This window comes from Manis pentadactyla, chromosome 5, assembly GCF_030020395.1.
Source record: "Manis pentadactyla isolate mManPen7 chromosome 5, mManPen7.hap1, whole genome shotgun sequence".
NCBI classification, from domain to species: domain Eukaryota; kingdom Metazoa; phylum Chordata; class Mammalia; order Pholidota; family Manidae; genus Manis; species Manis pentadactyla.
The window spans coordinates 19,630,426-19,653,948 of NC_080023.1; the positions used below are offsets into that span (position 1 = coordinate 19,630,426).

Sequence of the window (23,523 nt, forward strand, 5' to 3'; positions counted from 1 at the left end):
TAATCAAGACAATTTGGTACTGGCACAAGAGCAGAGCCACAGACCAATGGAACAGACTAGAGAATCCAGACATTAACCCAGACATATATGGTCAATTAATATTTGATAAAGGAGCCATGGACATACAATGGGGAAATGACAGTCTCTTCAACAGATGGTGCTGGCAAAACTGGACAGCTACATGTAGGAGAATGAAACTGGACCATTGTCTAACCCCATATACAAAAGTAAACTCAAAATGGATCAAAGACCTGAATGTAAGCCATGAAACCATTAAACTCTTGGAAGAAAACATAGGTAAAAACCTCTTAGACATAAACATGAGTGACCTCTTCTTGAACATATCTCCCCGGGCAAGGAAAACAACAGCAAAAATGAGTAAGTGGGACTATATTAAGCTGAAAAGCTTCTGTACAGCAAAAGACACCATCAATAGAACAAGAAGGATCCCTACAGTATGGGAGAATATATTTGAAAATGACACATCCGATAAAGGCTTGACATCCAGAATATATAAGGAGCTCACACGCCTCAACAAACAAAAAACAAATAACCCAATTAAAAAATGGGCAAAGGAACTGAACAGACGGTTCTCCAAAAAAGAAATACAGATGGCCAACAGACACATGAAAAGATGCTCCACATCGCTAATTATCAGAGAAATGCAAATTAAAACTACAATGAGGTATCACCTCACACCAGTAAGGATGGCTGCCATCCAAAAGACAAACAACAACAAATGTTGGCGAGGCTGTGGAGAAAGGGGAACCCTCCTACACTGCTGGTGGGAATGTAAGTTAGTTCAACCATTGTGGAAAGCAGTATGGAGGTACATCAAAATGCTCAAAACAGTCTTACCATTTGACCCAGGAATTGCACTCCTTGGAATTTACCCTAAGAATGCAGCAATCAAGTTTGAGAAAGACCAATGCACCCCTATGTTTATCGCAGCACTATTTACAATAACCAAGAATTGGAAGCAACCTAAATGTCCATCGATAGATGAATGGATAAAGAAGATGTGGTACATATACACAATGGAATACTACTCAGCCATAAGAAAAGGGCAAATCCAATCATTTGCAGCAACATGGATGGAGCTGGAGGGTATTATGCTCAGTGAAACAAGCCAAGCGGAGAAAGAGAAATACCAAATGATTTCACTTATCTGTGGAGTATAAGAACAAAGGAAAAACTGAAGGAACAAAACAGCAGCAGAATCACAGAACTCAAGAATGGACTAACAGGTACCAAAGGGAAAGGGACTGGGGAGGATGGGTGGGTAGGGAGGGATAAGGGGGGGAGAAGTAGAGGGGTATTAAGATTAACATGCATGGGGGGGGTAGGAGAAAAGGGAGGGCTGTACAACACAGAGAAGGCAAGTAGTGATTCTACAACATTTTGCTATGCTGATGGACAGTGACTGTAAAGGGGTTTATAGGGGAGACCTGGTATAGGGGAGAGCCTAGTAAACATAATATTCGTCATGTAAGTGTAGATTAGTGATACCAAAAACAAAGCAAAAAAAAAAAAAAAAGGGCAGTTCCTGTGTGGTAACCTCCAACAAGTTCTACACAAGGGCATAAAGGGCATATAAAAGTGTAGGCAAAGGGTCTGTTTGTGTTTATACAGAGGATCAAAGCCTAATTGGGCTACCCCGAAAATGAACTAAGATACGATATGAAAAAGAACTTCCAACATCTGCACTCTCTGGAAGACTCATGCCAGAAGATGATCATCAAAAAACCCCAACAACGATCCACGCACTGCTACAGCTGTAGATGCACTCATCCCACCAATTCCTGGACTTGCCATGGGAATGAGGAAGGAGATATCTAAGCTGGCCTGTGCATACAGTAAAACAACAAATTTGACTGGATCTATACTGTTGGAACTCAACCAAGAATTTGGAGAAGTGCAAATTGTAGCGCTCCAAAGTCTTACAACTACAGACTATTTACTGTTAAAAGAACATATGGCATGTGAACAGTCCCCAGGAATGGGTTGTTTTAATTTGTCTGATTTCTCTCAGACTGTTCAAGTTCAGTTGGACAATATCCACCATATCATAGATAAGTTTTCACAAATGCCTAAGGTGCCTAACTGGTTTTCTTGGTTTCACTGGAGATGGCTGGTAATTATAGATATGCCTTGGTTATGTAACTATACTCCTATTATGTTAATGTGTGTGTGCAATTTAAGTAGTAGCTTAAAACCTATATATGCTGAAGTTACTCTACAAGAAGATATGTCAAAGAAATAATCAATCTTCCCATGTTTTCTTCCGCCTGCTACCTCTATAGCTTTTCTTCTTCCTTCCTAATTACAACCCTTAAATAGAATTCGTGCCTCATATCAAATTTACCGAGTATCATAATTCTTCCAAGTAGTAAAGATACCTCAAGACAAATGCTGGGCATAGAAGCCACAGGGCATAAATATGCAAAGAAGTAAAAAGCTAACCTTTTCAAACAATAAGGCTTCCCTCTCACTTACCAACTTCACATTTCCCTGTATTGCCCCGGAAGATGACTGGTTAGCCAGAGACGGGTAAGATTCCTCAAGGGAGGAACAACCTAAGACAGGCACAGTCGCAGGGGGGCCATCAGGTGAGAAATTGGGGATCAACAGAGGTGAGGCTTAGAACCTCACCCCCCCTGTTCTGAGAGAAATCTTCTGCATACGTGGATGTTTTATTGCCCTGGTCTAGCTTGGATTAACACATAGTCTACAGGCACACACCTGATCATCTACATTTGCTCTCTTACAACACTAAACTATGTTTTCTTCCTTTATCTCGTATCTACCTACCACTTCAGCATTTTATTAAAAATAATAATAATAAAGAGAGAAATGTAGTATCCACATATAAATCAAGTATAAAAACCAAATTAGTATTCATATTTGAACTGACTGTTTAGAGTTCATAATGCATGAGCAAAACTGAAAGTTTCTGTGATGACTGCCCTTGTACTGTTCACTATGTAACTTATTCATTATGTAAGAATTTGTTCTACATGTAAGAACTTGTTTGTTATGCCTCAGAAGATTGGAGACTGACGAAAATTAGGCTTGGGGTGGATTAATGATTGTGCATTGAGCATTGACTCCCCTATACAGAATTTTATTGTCATTAACAACCATTTGATCAATAAATATGAGAGATGCCCTCACAAAAAAAAAAAAAAAAAAAAAAAAGGACACACTTCCAATGGTAAAATAAATAAGTAACCGGGATGTAATGTATAGCATAAGGAATATAGTCAAGATATTGTAACAGCTTGGTAGGGTGATAGCTGGAACCTAGAATTATGTATATAAATGTTCTACCACTGTGTTGTACACTTGAAACTAATGTAATGTAATACTGTGCGTCAACTACCCTTCAATAAAAAATAATTATTTAAAAAAAAAAACACATCAGGTCATGTCTCAATGGCTATAGCTGGGTTGCATGATCACCACTAGCTGAAAGGGATGCTGGGAAAGCAAGTGTTTAGCTTCCCAGCTTCTATGGTGGGAGGCAGCCAGAAGAGGGGTAAATGAGGCTGTTGGGTTCAATGAATATTTTTAAATAAATATGACTGAAAAGTAAGCTGAAAAATACTTCTCTTTTCCCAAGTTGAATGTACTATGCAATTATTTTGAGGAAATAAGTACTACATAGGATATGCTTTTAAGTTATTCATACTGTTATCTTGGTTTTTTTTTATGGTAAAGCAGGAATGATACAACTTTTCTCTCACAGGTATGGACAGGAAGTGGAACTGGAGACAGGGTCAGAGTCCATGGGGAACTTAACTTGGAAGGATTTTACTCTGGTGTTTTTCTGAGAAAAACTCAACTTCTGGTCAGAAAAGGCATTGTTTTCATGTTCTACCATTGGTCATGCTCCTCATATGGGCAGCCAAGTATAACTAGTTGAGAAGTTCTGACTGACTTTCATTACCTTCTCACTCACACATGCATCTGACATGTGGATGAAAGGATGACATGCTTGCAGTGAAAAAGAAACTTGCCAGAATGTGGCATGGACACAGAATGCAATGTCTCTGCATTCTTCACTGAGGAGCAATGCTATTAACAGGACTGAAAAAGTGCATGTAAATAGATTAAATGTCCCTGGCACACAAGAGCACTTAATAAATATTACATGTTATTATTTGGTTACTATTAATAAGAATGATGCTTCTTTTCCTCCTTCCTACCTTGCTAACAAAGATCTCCTTTTTCCAGATCACCCAGATGTGTCTGGACATCAAGATTGAACTAAGAAGTTCCCTGGTTCCATTTACAGTCCCCAGGGGGTTTCTGGGAGAACCTCAGGCAGGCAAGACACACTTGACGTTTCCTGAGTATGCCTGAAGTATTCTGGTTGGGTAAACTGGCACCACACAGAATGTGGCCTATTAGGGAGACAACTTGAAATCCTAGTTGCTGCTTTAAAATTTTTTCTCCTCATTGCTTTATATCCTGGTGGAATTTAATCCAATCAGGTTTCTGAACACAATGGAAAGGAAATTATTTACAACTGCATAAAAGAAGTACAAAGTTCTCTTTTCTACATAGATAGGACTACTTTGAATGCATCTCCTAATACTGCTGCTTTAAGACACTCTTGATTTTCTATTGTATTATACATTAACAGATGTGAAAAGATGAGAGGTCAATGGTTCAGTGTCTCACTTGCAAGGCAGTTCTGATGTTACAGAGATTAACTGCCAGGTGTAGACTCACCTCTTGAGTCGAACTTTTCTTTCATTTCTCTTTTACGTTGGGAAGTAGTAAAGTGTAATGATTAAAGGGCCAAGCTTAGGAATCAGAGAATCTTGAGGTTAAATCTTGACTTGGCCATTTTCTAGCTCTTCAACCTCGGGCCCTTTACTTATTCATTCTGAACCTCATTTTCTTATCTACAAAGGGAGTAAATTCATACCCATCCTATAAAATTAATGCAAGCATTAAATAAAACACTATATGAGAAAATGTTTTGCAAAGTGATCCATTGCAAGTTCAGAAACCCAACCTAAACAACTTAAGCCAAATGAGAATGTAGTGACTAACACAATGAGAATAGTCAGAGCTTCAGGTATGGCTAGATCCAGCGGCTCGAACTCTGCCACTGGGTCTAGAACTCACTCTACTTTTATTTCACTTTCCTCTCTCCACATTGGCCCTATCCTCAGACAGGTTTCTCCCTCAGTGGGGCAAAGGGGCTTCAGTAATTCCAGTCTTTCTCCTCTAGTTTCAAATCCAGTGGAGAAGAGATGATACCTTTCTTTCAACAGTCCCAGTTAAAGCGTCACAGCATCTCATTGGCTCTGAATGGGTTATCCCAAAACCAATGCAACATTATGATTGGTCCTGAGCCCACCTCTAGAGTGAGGAGTAGAATCAATACCAACTGCATGAACTGGAAATGCAGTGGTTTCCAAGCAGAAAGTTGGGGTGCTGTTGCCAAAGGAAAGGGGAATAGATGTTCCCAAACTTGGTGGCCCATCAGAATGGCCAGCTTTTAAAAATGATTCCAGGAAAGCCTGCTGGCAATTGAGTCACTCATCCTGGAAGTAGGGCCCAGAAGTCTAGATTTTTAGCAAACTTTCCTGCTGCCAGGACTAGTGATGGGGTCTCTGGGGCCCTGTCCAGCCCTCCCCAGCTGCCTCCCCACTCCGCACTGGGTGGCTCTGTTGCCATGGCTATTCCCTCCCTAGAGTGTGAACCCCCAGCAGGCAGGAGCTCACATAGCTTTGGGCACTTGGCATCCAGCACAGATCCTGGCGGGGTGAGAGCACCCACTAAACATTTGTTGAAGGAAGGCCGGAGGACAGACAAGCAGGCGGGCCAGCTGCCTTTTCCCATGTGGGCTTTTCTGGGAAAGAAAAGCTTCTATTTCTGGAAAGAGCTGCTGTGATTGAGAAAAGATCATGGCAGCACAGGAAGAAAATCCTCACCCCCACCCACGGATGGAAAAGGCTCACATCCCCCCAGGCCACACACTCTTTTGAAAGACTCCTCCATAATTTTAATAATGAAGTGACAATGACAGCGATGAGTACTTATGAGTGTGACTCTATGCCAAGACTGGGTAAGCATCATATCCCCATTTTACAGATGATGAAAGGGAGGCACGGGGTGCTGGTCCAGGAGCACACTGGGAGGAAGTGACACAGCTGGCTCTCTGCAGCCGGAGTGTGTAACGGGTTACCCCACCTGCCTCTCGCCTCCCAGAAGTTCTGGAGAAAACATCACGCATGTTTTTGCAAGATGCCCATTTCCATCTCAGTAGCATCCAGCAAAACTAAGTCAATAGCTGAGGAAATCAGGGAAGAGCAAAAGGCCTCTGAAGAAAGAGACCATTGTACACCTCTCCAACAGGCTATTTTCTGTCTATTTTTTATTCCCCTGCTGCGTGCTGAAGGTCACTGGTTATGTCTGCACAAACCAGTGATTTCAGGAGGAGGAATACTTGGCCAGGGAGCCCAGGGCTGGGAGGGGGCAGAGGAGGTGGTGAGGCAATTCAGCAAGGGACACTGGCTGCTTTCCCTCCCCAAACCGGCCCAATGACCTTCTTTCCTTACGGTGACCACTCCCCTGGGCTGGTTTCCCACACGCCCACAGACCGCCCAGCGTAAGGAGTCGGCCTGCAGAAGCATTTCTGCCACCCGTTTGCTGCCGTTCCCCACATTGCGCAGGAAGGAAAGCTCTCTCGGAAGAGCTGGAAAGGTGGGTGCCAAGTTGGAGTTCATTTCATCCTTCGCAGAGCGTGCTTTTATGAAGAGTTTGAAACCAGGGGTGGGGGATCTGGCCTCTTCTTGGAAAAGTATTTGATCACCTTCTTGAGAGAGAAACATGCTTAATGACAGAGCCTGGCTGCTCTGAAGGGGATGCATGGGGAGGCAGGGAGAAAGCTGAGGAAAGTGACGGGGAGGAAGTCCCACAGTTGACCCTAGACCTGCAAAGGCCAGTTGCAGAGGCCTTCAGCGTTAGAACAGAGAACTCTGGAGGCAGGCTGGCTGCCTTTCTGGATGCTGCATGGCTTGGGTGGTGGGAGCTACTAAGGAAAAGCAAGCCCCTGGGAAAGTCACCTGCATAGGGAGGCACAAAGGTGAGGGCCTGACCTCCTTCTAGGACTGAGCCAAGGAATTAGGACACAGGGAAGGTGTCAGGAGGCTGTGGTCTTTCCAGGTTCAGACCCAGGAGGCACTGGCTGGGTGGCTACCTTTGTCCCCTTTCTCGATAAACCTGCCCTCCCCTCCAGACCAGGCCCTCAGCAGGCCCCCCAACCACCTGGTCATTCACAGCTCTAACTCAGGGGGAGGCTATGTGAGAGGGAGAGTCCTTCTGTGGGCTGGCCTCAAGGGACAGAGGTCAGAGGCTTAAAAAACAAGGAGTCAGGGCTTAGGAGTTAGGAGAAAAGCATCTCCTAAAATGTTCATTATTACCCAAGCATTCTTGCAAAAGAAAGCTTCATTGCCATGCCCAAAGCAATCTGGTTTTGCTCTGTGTTTTTAAGGAGGAGCTTTCCAATCAGCATAGCCCTCCTGAGGGGCAGGAGTGCCAGGGGTTGGCCATGGTGATGGGTCGCCCAAGGCAGAGGCCTGGCAGGGATGGTCCCCCACTCCCACGTGGGTTCCCGCACCAGGCCATGTCAGAGGTGGTTCCCTTGATGTCACTTTCTGGGTTCCTTCCAGCCATTTCTCCCTGGTGCCTTTCCTGGCCACCTCCTTCTCCCAAGGCTTCAAAAGCATTTCTTAGCTGACTGTTCCAAAATCTCTATTGGTGGTTTCTCTTTGGTGGCTCAGAGCTGCCATTCACTTAGAACTTTCTACTTATCAGGCTCTGTGCTAAGACCCGGGGATGAGAGCTGTTCAGTGTGATGTCCTGGGCTTGAAGCAGACCTTTCAAACCTTGCTCTCAGCTACTCACTGAATGTGTGACCTTTACCTCTCTGTGCCTGTTTCCCACACTTTAGAATGGGGAGAACAATAAAACCTGCCCCATAGAGTTCTTGTGAGATTTCCATGAATTAGCACATGCAAAGTGCTTTGAACAGTGCCTGCATGTGTGTTCAATCAATGTTAGCAACTCTGTCCATTGTAAGCCTCACAGTAAGCCTCTAAGTAATTATTATTGTTATCTCTATGCGCAGATCAGAAAACTGAGGCTCAGAAAAGAGGTGGAGCCTGATTAGAGTTTGTAGCCCAGCATTTTCTCTGCTGCTGTGCAAAAAAATAACAAAACAGTTACAGCTAACCCTCAGAGGGTTAGTGGCAGAGTCAGGCTTCAGGTCCAGACAAGGAGTTTCAGAATCCATTCTTTTAATCACCATACTAGATTGACTTTTTGTAATGGTTATGAAGAGAATAAATACTCAGCCTTGAGTTTATTACTAAAATGGCACCTATTTCGTATTTGGAGACGTCCTTTAAAAGTCCAGTGAACCCTCAAACCAATTCTGTGGAGGCAGCTGCACAGACTGAAAAATGTGAAAATAGCCTGACATATACTGTCTCATCTACTCCTCACCGTGATCTTCAGCGGCATTACTGGCCTTACGTTACAGGTGGCTAAGAGTCAGGAACTTCCCCAGGACGTCACACTTGGTATATGTTGGAATTAGGATTTGAATCTATGTCTGACTCTAAAATTCTGGCTAGGTCCCAGGATCTTTGATGGATAAAGAAAAAAAAAATCATGCTCATTGAATCAGAATTGCTTAAGGTGAGGCCTGGGCACCAGAATCTGATGTCCAGCCAGCACCCAGACCCCTCCCAGCTACACTGACTCCCAAGTGCCTGCTGAACATCCCACCTGAGGACGCACCAGCACCTCGCTCTCACTGGTACCACCATCCACCCACCCAATCTCCCCTGCTGGGAGCTCACCCATCATCAACATCCCTTCTCCCTCCAAGCTGCCAGTGCCCACCCAGATGCCTCCCAAACCCATGCCCTCCTCTACCTTTGCTCCCTCCGCCTTAATAAAGCCTTCATCATTTCTGGACCAGGTCGCTGCAACTGCCTCCTAACTCATCTGCCTCTGCCTGTCTCTGTGTCTCCATCTCTCCCCAGGCTATTCCTATTCCTTCTCTCTTGTCCTCCATTCCAGAAGTCCAGCTCACATCCTTTCTCCTTCTAGATTTAGTGACTAATAACTACCTTATAACCCACTCTCTGCTTAAAAACTTCCACCAGCACCGGTCCCACCCCCTACCCCAACACACACAATATTCACACTCCTTAGTAGAGCAAACCCAGCCCCTCAGTATCTGGCCCAAAGTTCCCTCTTGAGCCTCAACTGCTCCCTGGTGGCACAAGCCATGTTCCAGCCACAGTGAATTTTCTCCTATCCCCAAAACAAACCGTGTCCAAAACATGCCATAATAGTGCCTCCTGCCTGAAATGGGCTTCTGAACTGGCTCAGCTGGAAAACTCTTAGTTGTCTCTCGGGACTCAGCTCAAAGTTAGCTCCTCTGGGAAACTTTCCTGGAGTCCCCCAGGGAGATGGCCACTACTTTCTCTGTCCTTCCCCAGCAAAGGCTCCTCCGTTTTCAGTCACAGGATGGAGTTGCAATGATTTGATGATGTTTGTTCCTCAGTGAACTAATTCAATGAGCAAATATTAAATGTCTCCTACTGCCAGGTGTGGGTGCAGATGCTGGGGGTATTGGCTAATAAGACTTGAGTTTCTGCTTTCAAGTCTGCTGAGCGTGGCAGAGAAGAGGGAACAGGGCACTTCAGAGAGAGGGCACAGCTTGTGCAGAGACCGAGGGCAGGAGCAGCAAGTCTCCTGCGTGCCTGTCGGAGGCTGATTAAAGAGAGCGCTTGGATGAGGGAAGGGGGGGCTCTGGAGGGCTGTGAGAATCCTGCTCATGAGCCCTGGGGCTCCCTCACGCAATGGAGATAGGACGTCCAAGGACCACGGTCACACATATGCCTCAAAAAGATCCCTGTGAGTTTCTTGAGATTGTGTCTCATCCGTGTCTACAACCGCAGCACCTAAAACAACAGTTCTTGGAACACACAGGCGGAAGGAACGAAACACTCTAGGCAAGGGAGCCCCTTGGGGCTTGGGGTTGGCACTGACGACGTTAGAGACCTTAATATTCCATTTTCAATAGACTAAGCCTCACCCCTCCCCACCCCCCGGGGGTGCCCTTAGGTGCCGACCCCCACCATGCTGGCGCTGCTGTGTGCCTACCTGCTGCTGGTGGCCCGCGCCTCGTATGCCTGGACCGGCCCGAACGTGGAAGAGCCCGGCTCCAACATGGCGGAGCAGATCCACGACATGCACGCCAAAGTGACGGAGATCTGGCAGGAGCTGACGCGGCGACGCGCGGCGGGTGAGGGCCCGGACGCCGCGCTCCACGCCGCCTGCTGGGTGCAGCCCTCCGCCTCCCTGGACGACACGCAGCCGCGGGTGTCCGGCCTGGTGCTCTTCCGGCAGCTGGCGCCCGGCGCCAAGCTCGAGGCCTTCTTCGACCTGGAGGGCTTCCCGGCCGAGGTCAACAGCTCCAGCCGCGCCATCCACGTGCACCAGGTCGGGGACCTGAGCCAGGGCTGCGAGTCCACCGGGGCGCACTACAACCCGCTGGGCGTGCCGCATCCGCAGCACCCGGGCGACTTCGGCAACTTCGCTGTGCGCGACGGCCGCCTCTGGAAGTACCGCGCCAACCTCGCCGCCTCGCTCACCGGCCCGCACTCGATCGTGGGCCGCGCCGTGGTGGTCCACGCGGGCGAGGACGACCTGGGCCGCGGCGGCAACCTGGCCAGCGTGGAGAACGGCAACGCGGGCCGCCGGCTGGCCTGCTGCGTGGTGGGTGTGAGCGGGCCGGAGCCCTGGGCGCGCCAGGCGCAGCAGCACGCCGAGCGCAAGAAGCGGCGGCGCGAGAGCGAGTGCAAGGCCGCCTGAGCGCCCCCAGCCGGCGGGGCGCCCTGACACCCTCCACGCACCCCGGCACCAGCCCCCTTTCGACCTTGAGTCTCCCTTTGCTCCCAGAGACACCCTCTATCTTGAGGTCCCACTTCTGCCAAGGCTGAGATCTCCCTGAAAATCTGCTCCACCCTGAGGTCCCAACCATGTGTCCTGAGACATCCCCCGCCATCCACTGGGCAGCCCAGCCCTTCTGACGGGCCCCCCACCTTGACCTCTGAGGACCACCAGAGGTACTGAAATACCCCACCTATCCTGAGGGGCCCCCAGACTTCCTGAGGCCTCTTTCTACTCTGACACTCCCACCCTCACCCCAGAGTCCTGAGATCCATCTATGCCCCCAAGGGCTCAACTCCCCCTACCCCTCTGATTCCTTCCGGGGGCTCAGAAGCCTCTCCTAAGGCTGTCTGGGGTTCCCGGCTCCACACCCACTACCATTTGTGTGCCTGCTAGCAGTTAGGAGCCCCTACCTGGTGTCTGCAGCTGTTTCCCACCACCCCCTACCCTGCAAAGAGCTGCTCCTCTGGGGGCTATTTGGCAATCTTTGTGTTGCACATTAAAAACTCAGTATTTAGTACTGCACTGGGGCCTCTAGTTAACTTTGTTTGAGGCTTATCTCCTGGGCTCAGCTACGAGGTGGAAATTCCAAAGATATATCCCAAATCCCTGCAGAACTTCTCCTTATCCTCCTCTTGCCGACTTTGCTGGCCACAATGTTCAGTCACGAATTTCCATGCCCTTGGATGTGGCTGCCAAGAAGGAGGGCACCCTGATTATGCAGGGAAGTGAGAAAAAAGTACAGCTTCCTGGGCTACATCCCAGAGTCGTGGAATCCAAAGGGAGAGAAGGAAGTCTGTTTGCAACAAGCTTCCCTGTGATTCTGATGCTGGAGCCACTGGCCTGGCAGGAGGTGAGTGTCAGCTCAGCAGGACCGGGGGCTCCTCACATCTGCCTCTGAGCGCAGGCCGAGGACCATTACCCAGAGGGTGGAGACGGGCTCGTGGAGCAGTGTCACTGAGGAAGTTACAGGGAGAGTGGTGCTGTCAGCCTTCGCTGCAACCAGGATAATGCTCTTCTTCACTTTTTGACCCAAAGGTAGTTAGAAGCAGCGCAGTCCAAAGGCAGGCTAATTTTGGTTAAGGTATATTGGGAGTCTCATCTCTCTCTTTAAAATAATAATCTATACATAGACTAGGTTGGTCTCGCATATCTACCTTCATTTACTGAATAAAAGTGCTCATAATTTTCAACCTCCTGGGATAGACCCACTTCCTAGCTGCAGCTTCTCTACTCTGGTTGCTCAGAGGCACCTTCCATTTCTCCCAGACTCTTCAGGCAGTGACTCAAACGAAACCTTAACCAGAAACTCATCTCCAACGGTTATTTTCACCTCTTACGAGGACTAACTTGTTATTTAAAAACCTTTCCTTGAACCCAAAGACAACTGGAGAGAAAGGCTATTGCCTGGTGACTTTTCTCCACCAACTGGTTCTCACTGGTTTGGAATATTAACTCGAACTGTACAGGTCAGCAGCTGAGAGGGAATTAGCAAACTGAGTCTAAATATCCTGACAACAGAGGTGTTTCCCTATACTTAAAATTAAAAGTTGTGAAAATGAGGCAGCAATGCCACAGGAATACACAACGGAGAGGAATAAAATGCAAAATACCCCATCTTCAATTCTGCCGCCCAGATCCTAGGTTAACTGGGGATCATCAAGGGAGGTCTGGACTTAACTTTTTGGAAGGAGACCCGTGCTTCTCATCACTTACCTTCCGTCTTAGTCCGTGTGGGATGCTGTTACAAAATACCACAGACTGCGTAGCTTATAGGCAGCAGAAATTCGTTTCTCAGTCTGGAGACTGGAAGCCCAAGATCATGGCACCAGCACGGTCTGGTGAGAGCCTTCTCTGGGGTTCACAGCCAGTGCCTCTTCCCTGTGTCCTCACATGGTGGATGGGGTGAGGGAGCTCGTTGGAGCCTCTTTTATAGGGCACTGATCCCACCCATGGGGGCTCCACCCTCATGACTGCAGGAATTCCCAAAGGCCCCACCTCCTAGTACCATCACCTTTGAGGGCTAGGCTTTCAATAAATGAGCTTTGGGGGAGACAAACATTCAAACCATAGCACCTTCTGTTCTTAGTTTCTCTTTTCACTACCCTTGGCCCCCCAGACTGAAGAGACACCCTAGCAGACCTACTCCATTTCTGTCTTGTCCATTAATGGGATTGATAAATCATTCTATGAGGCTCAGAGTCAAGAAACAAAGAAAGAAAATAAGAGAAGGGCAAATTACAGTTCACTGTAAGGGCAAAGGAATGCTTCTAGCATAGTGGAAGACAGCTCAGCCCGTTTGGAACTCCAACTGTGCTATACTTGTAAGCTGTGTGACCTGAGCAAGTTACTTCTCCTCTCTGGGCCCGGGTTTTCTCATCTGTAAAATAAGACTATCACAACGGACTGTTGGAGGATTAAGTCAAATGTTATTCATGAGAGGTATATAGCATACCATGAAGACCTAAAGATCTAATAAATGTCTAATGAATAAGAATTAATAATAAGATCAGGAAAATAGCTACTTACTAATGGATTGGACTACTGTGTAAGGTAGTGAGTGTCATGCAACTAGAAAGATTCAAGTAAAGGAGAGGTTGCTACCCCTTAGTTTGCAAGCCGGATTTCTGTATCTATTAAGAGGCTGGCCTGAGATGAGCTCTGTGGTCCCAGCTCTTGGTGGGAGGGGATCTAAGATGAAAGGAAGACTGTGGCCATAAAGACAGGCATCTGGTTCTTGGCATAGAACCTGATGTGTGCCACCAAACCCGCCCATTGGACCCCACTTGGCCCCTGGAGGCTATTTTTACCCCTCTCAACTTAAGGATCTATTTTGTTAATCTCCTTATATTTGCTGTTTTGACTTTTCAGCCAGCTTGCTAATCAGTTTGCCTATTTGACTCACAGGGTTTGCATTTGTCACTGAGACTTAAACACACACTTGTTTTGATTTCTTTTTGTAAAATTAGAATCATTTCATGTAATGACTCTACCTAGACACAGCTGGTAAAGTGAGAATAATGCTCAAGTTTGCTCAGTTTAAACACAATGTAGACAATAATTAGAAATGCTATCTTTAGATGTTTAGGATAAGCTTTTTCTCAGAATTGCAGTGAATTTTTTCTGAGTGGGGCTTTTCAGTGCATACATACACGGAAGTACTAAAAATGTAAAAAAAAAAAGAGCAAATCACTGAGTGGTTTGGTCAACTTGAAAGACTGCAGGAAATAAACCAACTGATTTTAGATCTGGTATCTTTGACTAAATGCATAAAATCTTTACATTCTCCATAATTTTCATGACTACCATATTATCTAATAATTTTAGGTGACAGAATGCAACTGATAAGCATGCTCGAAGCAATGCTCAGCCTATGTTTGGTCTGCAGCAAGGGTGGGGAGGGAGAATGACACAAATAATAAAGATAATGAATCATCTATATCAGGAAAATTACCACACTTTATTTCAGGTAACAAAAAAGATATAGTTATATGATGACCATAAAATCCAATAAATAAGATCTGAAAATGAATGGAAGTTAGTTTTTACTTTAAACTACAAAATAACAGCTGTTTTTTTTGTTTTTTTTTTCTAAAGGCGATTGTTTTAAATTTAATAGGCTATCACTTGGCTAAGATCCCAAAAATGTATTCCTGGGCTCACATTGATTCCAGAGAGTCAAACTTGTCAGTACTATGCAAACTTTCCCTATAGAAAAATTCAGTGAAGAGGTGATAAAAAGTGTAAGACAGCACATCTGTATCTATCATTTTAAATTGCCTTTGTGCTATATCAACATGTTTTGTTTTTGTGAGTAATCGTAATATTGAGAGATGGGTCCTTCTTGTTTTTTCTGCTTCTCATTTCTAATTAGGTTGACTACTGAGCTCTCTATTGCATCTCTCTGATCTTCAAATTTTTCTCTGTTTAGAAAGATGTCTGGAAAAAAGGGCTATATTAAAAGTAGTAAGTTGAAGGGAATCATTTGGCTTTTTGACATGCTAACAGCCATGTGAAGGGAGCTTTAATATTATTGAGAGCAAGATTGTTCCAAATGGTGGCCTCCAGAATGAAAGCAGAGAGCAGAGGGAGAAGACGCTCAAATAGAGACCTTTTCCAAAGAGAAGTAGGGTACCAAGCCATCCACAGGAGTGAAAGAAAAGATTGAGACAGGATAGAGCCCTATTTTTTTGAAGAGCAGAAAACCAAGAGGGACAAAGGCATGCTGCAATTTCAAAGAGACAGGGAAGATAACCCCAGTGAGCGAATATCCGGCCTTTGAAATTCCGTAAGGAGGAGATGGAGCCATTTATGTCACATGGTGAATTGGGGTACAAATGCTGTAGTAGGAATAACACATCCAAAAATTCAGTCCAACACATGAACGACTGCTGCCAGAAACTTGTTTTTAGAACTTCACATCATGATGGTGGTGTGTGTTTGGGAGTGAGGGCACAAAAGAGGAACAATAGTGGGAAAACAAATTTAGCTTACTTAAGATTGTCAACTGGGAGGCGGTTCCAGGAAAGATGGGGCTGAATGCCATCAGGAGCCTCCTAGCTAGAGAGGCTCTGGAATAGCTCTAAGGGGGAGAGGAAGGTGGGCAGAGGAGGCATGGAAAGAGGAGTCAGGGATGAGAAATTCCTGGTTTACTAAAACCAATCCATTTCCACGGGCCTTAATTAAAAGAATGACAAACACTCATATGTAAAAATCCACACCTAAAGGCTCTCAGGTACAGAGCGATCACAAGAAATGCAGTGTGTGCAAACACGCTTTCATTAAGAGACCTGTCAGCTCTGTTTCATTTATTCAGACTGTTCTGCATTCTCCTGGCAACTGAGCTGGAAAAATAATGGAAGGACATACATACTTGAAGAGATAAACAAAGGTGGGAGTGTTCCAGCTTCAAAATAGGACAGATGATAAGCCAGGGAAGAGGAGACATGAGATGGCAATTTTCTTAAAAAACCAACACACAGACAACAACCACTGTCACTCCTTCTAACTTTAAACTCATCAATAACATAATATTGTGCTTTTTAAGGGGAAAAAAATGAAACAGACATGTGGGGTTCAGAGACAATGCTGTCAGTAGCCTGCCCAAATCTATTCCCAATTCTCCTATGCCTCTCAAGATCTGATTTTGTTTTGGTGTTTGCCTTTTTAGAGTCCACATGTCCAGGGACAGGGTCCTTCCCCAGTTTACAGAGTGATCTCGATGAACCTAAACCCATCAGAGTAATTCCATCTCTCATGCCAGGGATTGGCTTAGGCATAAGCATGTGAAAGTTCTGACCAAGGAAACATGATAGGAACTATGTTTCTTGCTCTTACACACACACACACACACACACACACACACACACACACACACACACACACAAAACTTCCTTCTGCCTTTGAATGCAGATGTGAGAACAGGTGACGCCTGGAGCTGTTGCAGCCACCCTGTTAGCTTGAGGGACTAGCTGACACTGAGGCAGGCAGTGGGAAAGAGCAAGAAGAAGGAGACCCAAATCCTTGATGACTTTCTTCAATGAACCCATCATGGAATGCCCTACTTCTGCAGTTCTTGTTATGCGGTATAATTAACTCCCCTATTGTTTAAGTTTCTTAAAGTATGAATCACAGCCGAGAGTACCCTGATGTGGAGTTATCTGGTGGAGTGGGGGACAGAATGTTGCACACTTTCACAATGACGCTCAAAAAGGCAAATGACAACCATCAGAAATTGCTGAAACTCTTGAATGCCTGTAGAACACAAGAACCATGTCGGGTTGGGCCAGCAGAGGTGGGCCAGCATCACATGTGCGTCTGGCGCACTGTCAAGGTTACACATGTGACAGCATCAACTCAGTGGTTCCTTCCCACCTAATAACATAAACCCTCCCACTCCAATTGCATACACAGAGTTTAGGTTATCACTCCCTATGACCTTCCACCCTGAACCCTGACCCTCGGACTCACGGCAGCTTTCCTACCTATGACAGAACATGCTGAAGTTTATTATAAGCCCTGCTCTCCAGAAGGTGATAAATGGGCCTTAAAGATGTGCACCTGGCTGACTGTGTGTCAAAACCAGAGCTTCTGTGGGGAGAGACCTTTCTTTTTATTATTATTATATTAAATCTGGCTGTATTTTCCTTTGGCGGCTCTGGCATCCTATGCACAGTGCTGCACGGCTGCAGACAGTTAAGACCCAGGGCAGCAGGGAAATTATTTCTGTGGCTGCTGGCCTGTGCAGGCTCTGCACCTGCAGAAGCAACTTCCCTGGAGGGGGAGTTGAGGGGCTGAGTGGGGATAGGCTGGGGCACAGAGGGATGAGTAGCACTGGGGCCTGGCAGGCAGGGTGGATGGTATATCCAGTTCCCCGGAAACAATGGTGCACTGACTCTGGCGTGCCCCCTTCCACTAGCGTGGGTGGCCTCTGGTGAGTGGGAAGACAGTAGCTGGAGGTCTATCCAGACAAAAGACTGGGCCCACTTGTCTGCTCTTTGCCCTCCTTCACAGCATACACCCTGACAGAGCTCCTACTCTGCTAGCAAAGTGATGCCAGGAAATGCAACATGGCAGAGAAGTATCAGGGTGGTCTGGCCACCCATGTGGAGCTTTCACACCTGGGATCACAAGCCCTGTATAAACATCTGATTTTTAGGATGAATTTTCAACCTTTATTACCTCTGGAGCCTTTTGTTTTCCTGCAGGAGAGTCTCTCAAAGGAGTGATTCTGGTTCCCAGGGGTGTTTCGCGCTTTGGGATCTGCTCTGCGGCCTCCTGGGGAAATCAACTGAGTTCAGCTCAAAGAAAGGTCTATTGTTTGATGAGCCTAAAATTCTCTGCAGTCCCAGACGCCACCTAGAAACGCTCATTTTCTCCCTGAGGAAATAATCAGATGGGGCTGCCCACTCCTTCCTTTCCCACCCTTGGAGCTTGTACTTGCCTCCAGAGGCCCCCTGACCAGGCTGAAGTTATTTTGTTTTCCTCTCTCTCTCCACTGCAGGGCCATGAGCTCTGTGTCTTATCTTCAAAATCCTGGTACCTGGAGGCACAGAGGAGGCAGCCTTACCATTCTGTTGCAGGATTGAGGGGTTCAAGGTGTCAGGTGAATTGGCCCTAAGGAGCTGTATCTTGCCCCAAGCCTACACGGCCAGAAAACGCTATACGCAGCACCAGCTGGATGGAGAGAGCCAGTATTTCCAGGCTCTGAGTCTCATCTCATCTCAGAAACAAAAAAAATCAAACCCATCAGCGTCCCCTTCCTCCCTTCTTATATTTCCCATCACTCCAGGTCAATTAATCCTCCAGAATTACAGGCTGGAAAACTCAGCTCTAGCAGTCAGCAGACATCTCAGTAGGGGCTGCGGATTTCAACCTGGAAGTCTAACATCCTGAGCCTGCCTAAGCCCCTTTCCACCTGCCAGTCGGTGCCATGACAGACAGAGCTAAGGGCAGGATGCCAAGAACACCTATGCTGGGAGGTGCGCCCAGGCCCTGATGTGGTGAAGTAGAGCAGTGGGCCGTCCGGACCCACTATGCTCAGTTACACCTTCTCGCTGGCTGCCTAACCGCTACAAGGACAGGGACCTGATTAAAAACCCATCCATTTGTAGCTCTAACCATAATTTTGATGGACAACATTAAACGCTAATAGAAAAACAGCTTATCTCTAACAAAACAAATGCTGACAGAAAGACGGATGCTGAAAACCAGCCATATGGCGGACACGATTCCGTGCCCGGCCATGTTCACAGCAGTGCGTCTTCGGCAGGGGGAGATGACACTGAGAAGCTTGAGGACCCACATTTAATAAATCAAACTGTGCTGGCATCATCAGAATATTCACAGTTTGAAACCGGATCTGAGTCTTTTCTCACTTGCAGACTTGGAGGTGTTTTGGGAGAAAGCGACTTTGGTGAGCTGTTGGAAGGCTTAATTCTTTACCGTCCCCACCACCACCACCCAGTGCCTTTGATGTGTCACCATACCCCAAACCTTTCCCCTTCATGTTTTCGTGGCACACCTTGTGCCTCCGCCCTCTGGGGTCTCCTTGCCATCTTCCAGAGTGGAAGCTTTGGCTGCTGGGGGGCTGGCCTCCAGAGAGTCCTGGCCAGCGCCGGGGCACTCGCCCTTGGCGTTCCTCTGGCCCTCCGCAGGGCGCCCTCTTCTGACCCCTTCTGGTTCTGCAGCTGCCTGCTCCTCTGTCAGCTGCACGATTTCCCTTCCGAGCCTGTTTACTACTTCTTCCTCAGAAGGTAACCAGGGTAATGAAGGATGAAAGTGCTTGCGTTGGTTCCCGTGGCTCCGATTTGCTGGGGAGTTGACAGCAGGCCTCCCGACATTCTCCGGCGCTGTCAACGCTTGGGCAACAGCATGACTTTCATCTCCTTCTTGCTTCTGAGCTTCTCCTGAAACAGCGAGAACAGTGTCAAACCTCTGGCGGGGAGCCGGCCCTCTTTCCCCCACTCCCCTCAACATGCGGCCTGCTGCCACAGGCCCTCTGAGATAGAAAATGCTGCTGAAGGGGAACACAGGATCCACATGAAAAAAGAAGGCAGCCACTCTGATAATGACTGTGTCACCAACAGCCGGCAAGGGAGCCCCCGGGCCATATTCATGATCCATCCTCTCCAGGCTCCTGGGTGTCCCCTGCTTCACTCTTAACTGTGGCTCCTTGTGTCCATCATGTATTTAAATTGATAAAGATTTTGCAGGTTCTGTAGCTCAGGGAACACCTGGGTCTTTAGTACTGAGAAGAGGTACTAGCTACTTTCAGGGTGGGACACAGAGGGGACAGGTTTGGAGGGAATTAATTCCCCCACTCCCCATTCTCCATCAGCTCCTTATTCTCTGATGCAGATGCTTCCTTGATTCCAGTAAAACGCTATATGCAAAAGCAGGCTCAATCTCCCTACGCCTCCTAACTGCATTGCTCTCCCTAAACCCCTTCTCTCTATCATAAGTGAGCTTTCTGGGGGCAGATGGGAGAGCTCAAAGCTGTAAATGCTGGGGGCTCATTTTCCCACTCACCTGCTTTGGGATGAGGAGGACCTTTCTGGCCTCCTTTTCTCAGATACAAAATGAGGAGCAGAACTCTCTGATGTCACTTCCAGAGCTAATAAGCCACAGTGGTGCTGCAAGATTGGGAAGCACTTGGGGGGTGAGCTTTTGGCAGCTGGGCACTCGATCCCAGGCTCTGAGGTTCCCAGAAGTTCAGATTTTCTTAGTCCTTAGGCCCAACAGTGATGATTTCAGTCTGGGTGGAGGCCCCCAGGGGTGAGAGACCTAGGGAACACTTCCTGGCACCCCCAGTGGAACCAGAATAGAACCCTGCTGCCATCAGGCTTGCATGAGATATACACAGTTGTGTTTGCAGGCTGAAAACTGGAACTTGGGGCCAGGAGAGGACTGTGGAGGGTTAGAAAGGAAGTTGGCCTGTTCTGACCATGCCTTTCCTGCTTAAAACCTGCTGGAGTCTTGTTCCTTTCAGGATGAATTTCAGTTCTTTTCACTTAGGTCCCTCTCAAGGTTCCACCTGGTCTGCTCCTGCTGCACCCTGCCTCATTTCTTATGGTTCTCTCACAGACATGCATCGCTGGCCATTCTACGGCACCTTTCAGTCTCTGCATGCACCAATTGGTTTCTCCCCTCTCTAAGGTGAACCATCCCAGCTAATGCTTATTAGGTGCTTTTCTGTGCTAGGCTTGGTGCCCAGCATTTTACATGTTTATCTTATTTTAGAATATAAGCAGGGGCCTCCCCTGACTTGTTCACAGTGCTTAGCACATGCTAAGCATTCAAGAATGTTAAATAAAAAAAGTTCCTCACTTCTTTTATGGAAGTATGAAATACATGGGATCACGCAAATTTTTAATCTACAATTCAATGAACTTTCACAGACTGACACACCCGAATAACCATGATGAGAAACAAAATACCACCAACCCCCTACAAACACTTCCCAGTCTAATTTAAGCCTTTCTTCTTAGTCACTTATCTTCTGCGAAGAGTGACCACTCTCTGTACGTCAGAAACCAAAGATGAGTTTTGCCTGGTTTTTCAAATTCATATACTGGAATGGCACAGTATATGCAGGTTGTGTCTGTACTGGACCGTGTCTGTGAGATGATCCAGGTTATTGTGTGTGGAATTAGTTCATGTGTATGGAATGAGTTCATTTGAATGCATCACAATTACCCACAAATATTTAAGTATTGAATGAAAACAGGCAATTCATAGACAAAGAAATACAAATGGAAGGCAAACACATGAAATGATTCATAAGATCGCTCATAATTAAAGAAATCTAAAATCGCAATGAGATGTAATTTTTCATCTATCAGACTGGCAATAATTAAAAGGTTTGCTAAAGCTCAGTGTTGCTAAGGATGTGGAGAAACAGGTATAATCAAATGTTACTGAAGAAAATAAAAATTAGCAAAACTCATTGATAGGGCATTTGGGCAGTATCTATCACAGTCCTAAATGCATTACCCTCTGACCCAGTAATTCCACTACTAGAAATCTACCTATAGATATTAGCCCAAATATTTCAGACATATGTACCTAGATGCTCACTACAATACTGCTTTTAATAGCAGAAACCTGGAAAGAATCTGAGTGCCCATCAGCAGAGGATTCTGTATAAACTTGCCAAGCTATTGTTTTTTTTCTGGAGGTCTACACCAAAAATTGTAGGTTACCTCTGGGTAGCAGGCTGAGGGTCAGAGCAGGAAGTAAGGGTGGAGGAAGGCTTTAAATTTAGTTTTATATCTTTGGGGGCCACTTACATAATATGTATGTCACCTCCAAGATTTTACCACCAGTTATGACCTTGTCTTTTCTCTTCTGCACTAATTTGAAGACCTAGGAGCCTCTGTCCATTGCTCCATTTCCGGACGCTGATTCATCCCTTAGATCCTTCCATCTGCCTTGCACCCTCCTGTCCAGTGAGCTCTCAGTCAGCAGATGCAGTGTTCTGTTCTCAGACCCCTCATCTGTCTCCTCTACAGCATGTCTTTCCATTGGCCGCATCCTTCCTTCAAGCTGTCTCTTCCTTTAGTTTCCAGAACAATTCCTCTGTTTCTCCTCCAGTCTAGTCTGTGAGCATGCTGTATTAGTTTCCTATTGCTGCTGTAACAAATGACCCCAACTTTAGTGGCTCAAAAGAACATACATTTCTTACACTTCTGGAGGTCAGAAGTCCAAAATGGGCTTCACTGGGCCAAAACCAAGACCACACTCCTTTGGAGGCTCTAGGGGAGAATCTGTTCCTTACCCCTTCCAGCTTCTGGTGGCTGCCAGCATCCCTTGGCTTGTGGCTGCATCCTTGCAGTCTCTGCCTTCTCTCCTTCTGCGTGTATCAAATGTCCTTTGCTTCCCTCTTATAAGGTATGTGCTTTTGCATTTTGGGCTCCCCAGGATAAAGCAGGACAATCTCCCTGTCTCTGCACTAATTTGGGTAAACCAATAACATCTGCGAAGTCCCTCTGCCATATAGTCTCCTTGCCATTTATATGTCAAGGAATTAGGGTCTGAAGTCTGTGGGAGCCATTATTCAGCCTACTGTGCACGCCTTCTAGTTTCCTTGGTTCTGCTGCCATCTCCTCCCAGCCCCTCTGAGTGAACCTCACTGATGCCTCATCTGTTTCCCTTCTCTTCATTCATTCTCACTCAGTGGCCATCTCTTGATATTAACTCTTGCTCATAAGCACAACTCCCAAGTCTGTATCTCTGGTTCTGACTCCTTCCTGTCAGGCATACAGACTCAGGTTTCCAGCTGAATCCCCCACATGAATGATGTGGCATTTTCCCATCAGAAACTGCCCCCATAGATGTCCTCCTATCTGCCATGTCAGTACTGCTTCCTGGTACTGTGGGCTGCTGACCTTGAGGCCACATTGCTGCATTTCCTTTTCCTTCCCATCCATCAATTGTCAAGTACTACTTCTGTCCTGGAGTGCTACGAAGAGAATGTTTATGTCCGACTCCACCCCCATCCCCCACCAAATGTATATGGTGAAGCCCTAATCCTCAAGGTGATGGTATTTGGAGGTGGGGTCTCTGGGAGGTGATTAGGCTTAGATAAGGTGCTGAGAGTGGACCCCCATGATGGGATTAATGCCTTTATAAGAAGTGGAAGAGGCCAGAGCTCTTTTGCCCTCTTTCAGCCACGTGAGACACAGCGAGAGGATGGCCATCCGCAAACCAGGGAGACAGCCCTCACCAGACACTGACAGCACCCTGGTCTTGGACTTCCCAGCCTCCAGAACTGAGAGAAATAATTAGTTGCTGTTTAAGCCCCTTAATTTATGATATTTTGTTACAGCAGCCTGAGCTGACGAAGACACACAAATATTTCCTGCCTCTGACAACTCTTCTCCTTTCCCAATGCAGACTTTCCCCAAATACGGCTTGGATTTCTAAAGCCTCTTTGTATAAATCATTTAGGCATATTTCTCCAAGGTTCAGCTGGAGAACAGGTGCTTCAGAAAGCAAGTGGAAGCCACTCCTCATGTTTCAAAAATCCAGACC

General features: G+C 46.6%; 2 protein-coding genes across 6 annotated transcripts in view; one reads left to right on the forward strand and one right to left on the reverse strand.

Annotated features, from left to right (window-relative positions):
- Positions 1-6,594: 6,594 nt before the first annotated feature.
- SOD3 (superoxide dismutase 3) lies at positions 6,595-11,514 on the forward strand. Its single transcript, XM_036921001.2, has 2 exons — positions 6,595-6,723; positions 10,162-11,514. The coding sequence occupies exon 2, from the start codon at positions 10,177-10,179 to the stop codon at positions 10,909-10,911; it is 735 nt and encodes a 244-aa protein (XP_036776896.1). The 5' UTR covers positions 6,595-6,723; positions 10,162-10,176; the 3' UTR covers positions 10,912-11,514.
- A 2,916-nt stretch (positions 11,515-14,430) lies between these two features.
- Positions 14,431-23,523, reverse strand: part of CCDC149 (coiled-coil domain containing 149) — a 100,224-nt gene continuing 91,131 nt past the window's right edge. For 4 of the 5 annotated variants that reach the window (XM_036920999.2, XM_036920996.2, XM_036920994.2 and 1 more), the window contains 2 exons: positions 16,367-19,397; positions 14,431-16,307 (listed from right to left, as the gene is read on the reverse strand). In XM_036920999.2, coding sequence (XP_036776894.1) covers positions 18,994-19,397 — 404 coding nt within the window. In that variant the 3' untranslated portion in view covers positions 14,431-16,307; positions 16,367-18,993. The remainder of the gene's footprint in view (positions 16,308-16,366; positions 19,398-23,523) is intronic. The other variant, XM_036920995.2, reaches the window with a different exon arrangement.

Bases quoted from the DNA above. Each gene is read 5' to 3' on its own strand.
- SOD3 (XM_036921001.2), top strand. From the start codon at position 10,177: ATGCTGGCGCTGCTGTGTGCCTACCTGCTGCTGGTGGCCCGCGCCTCG.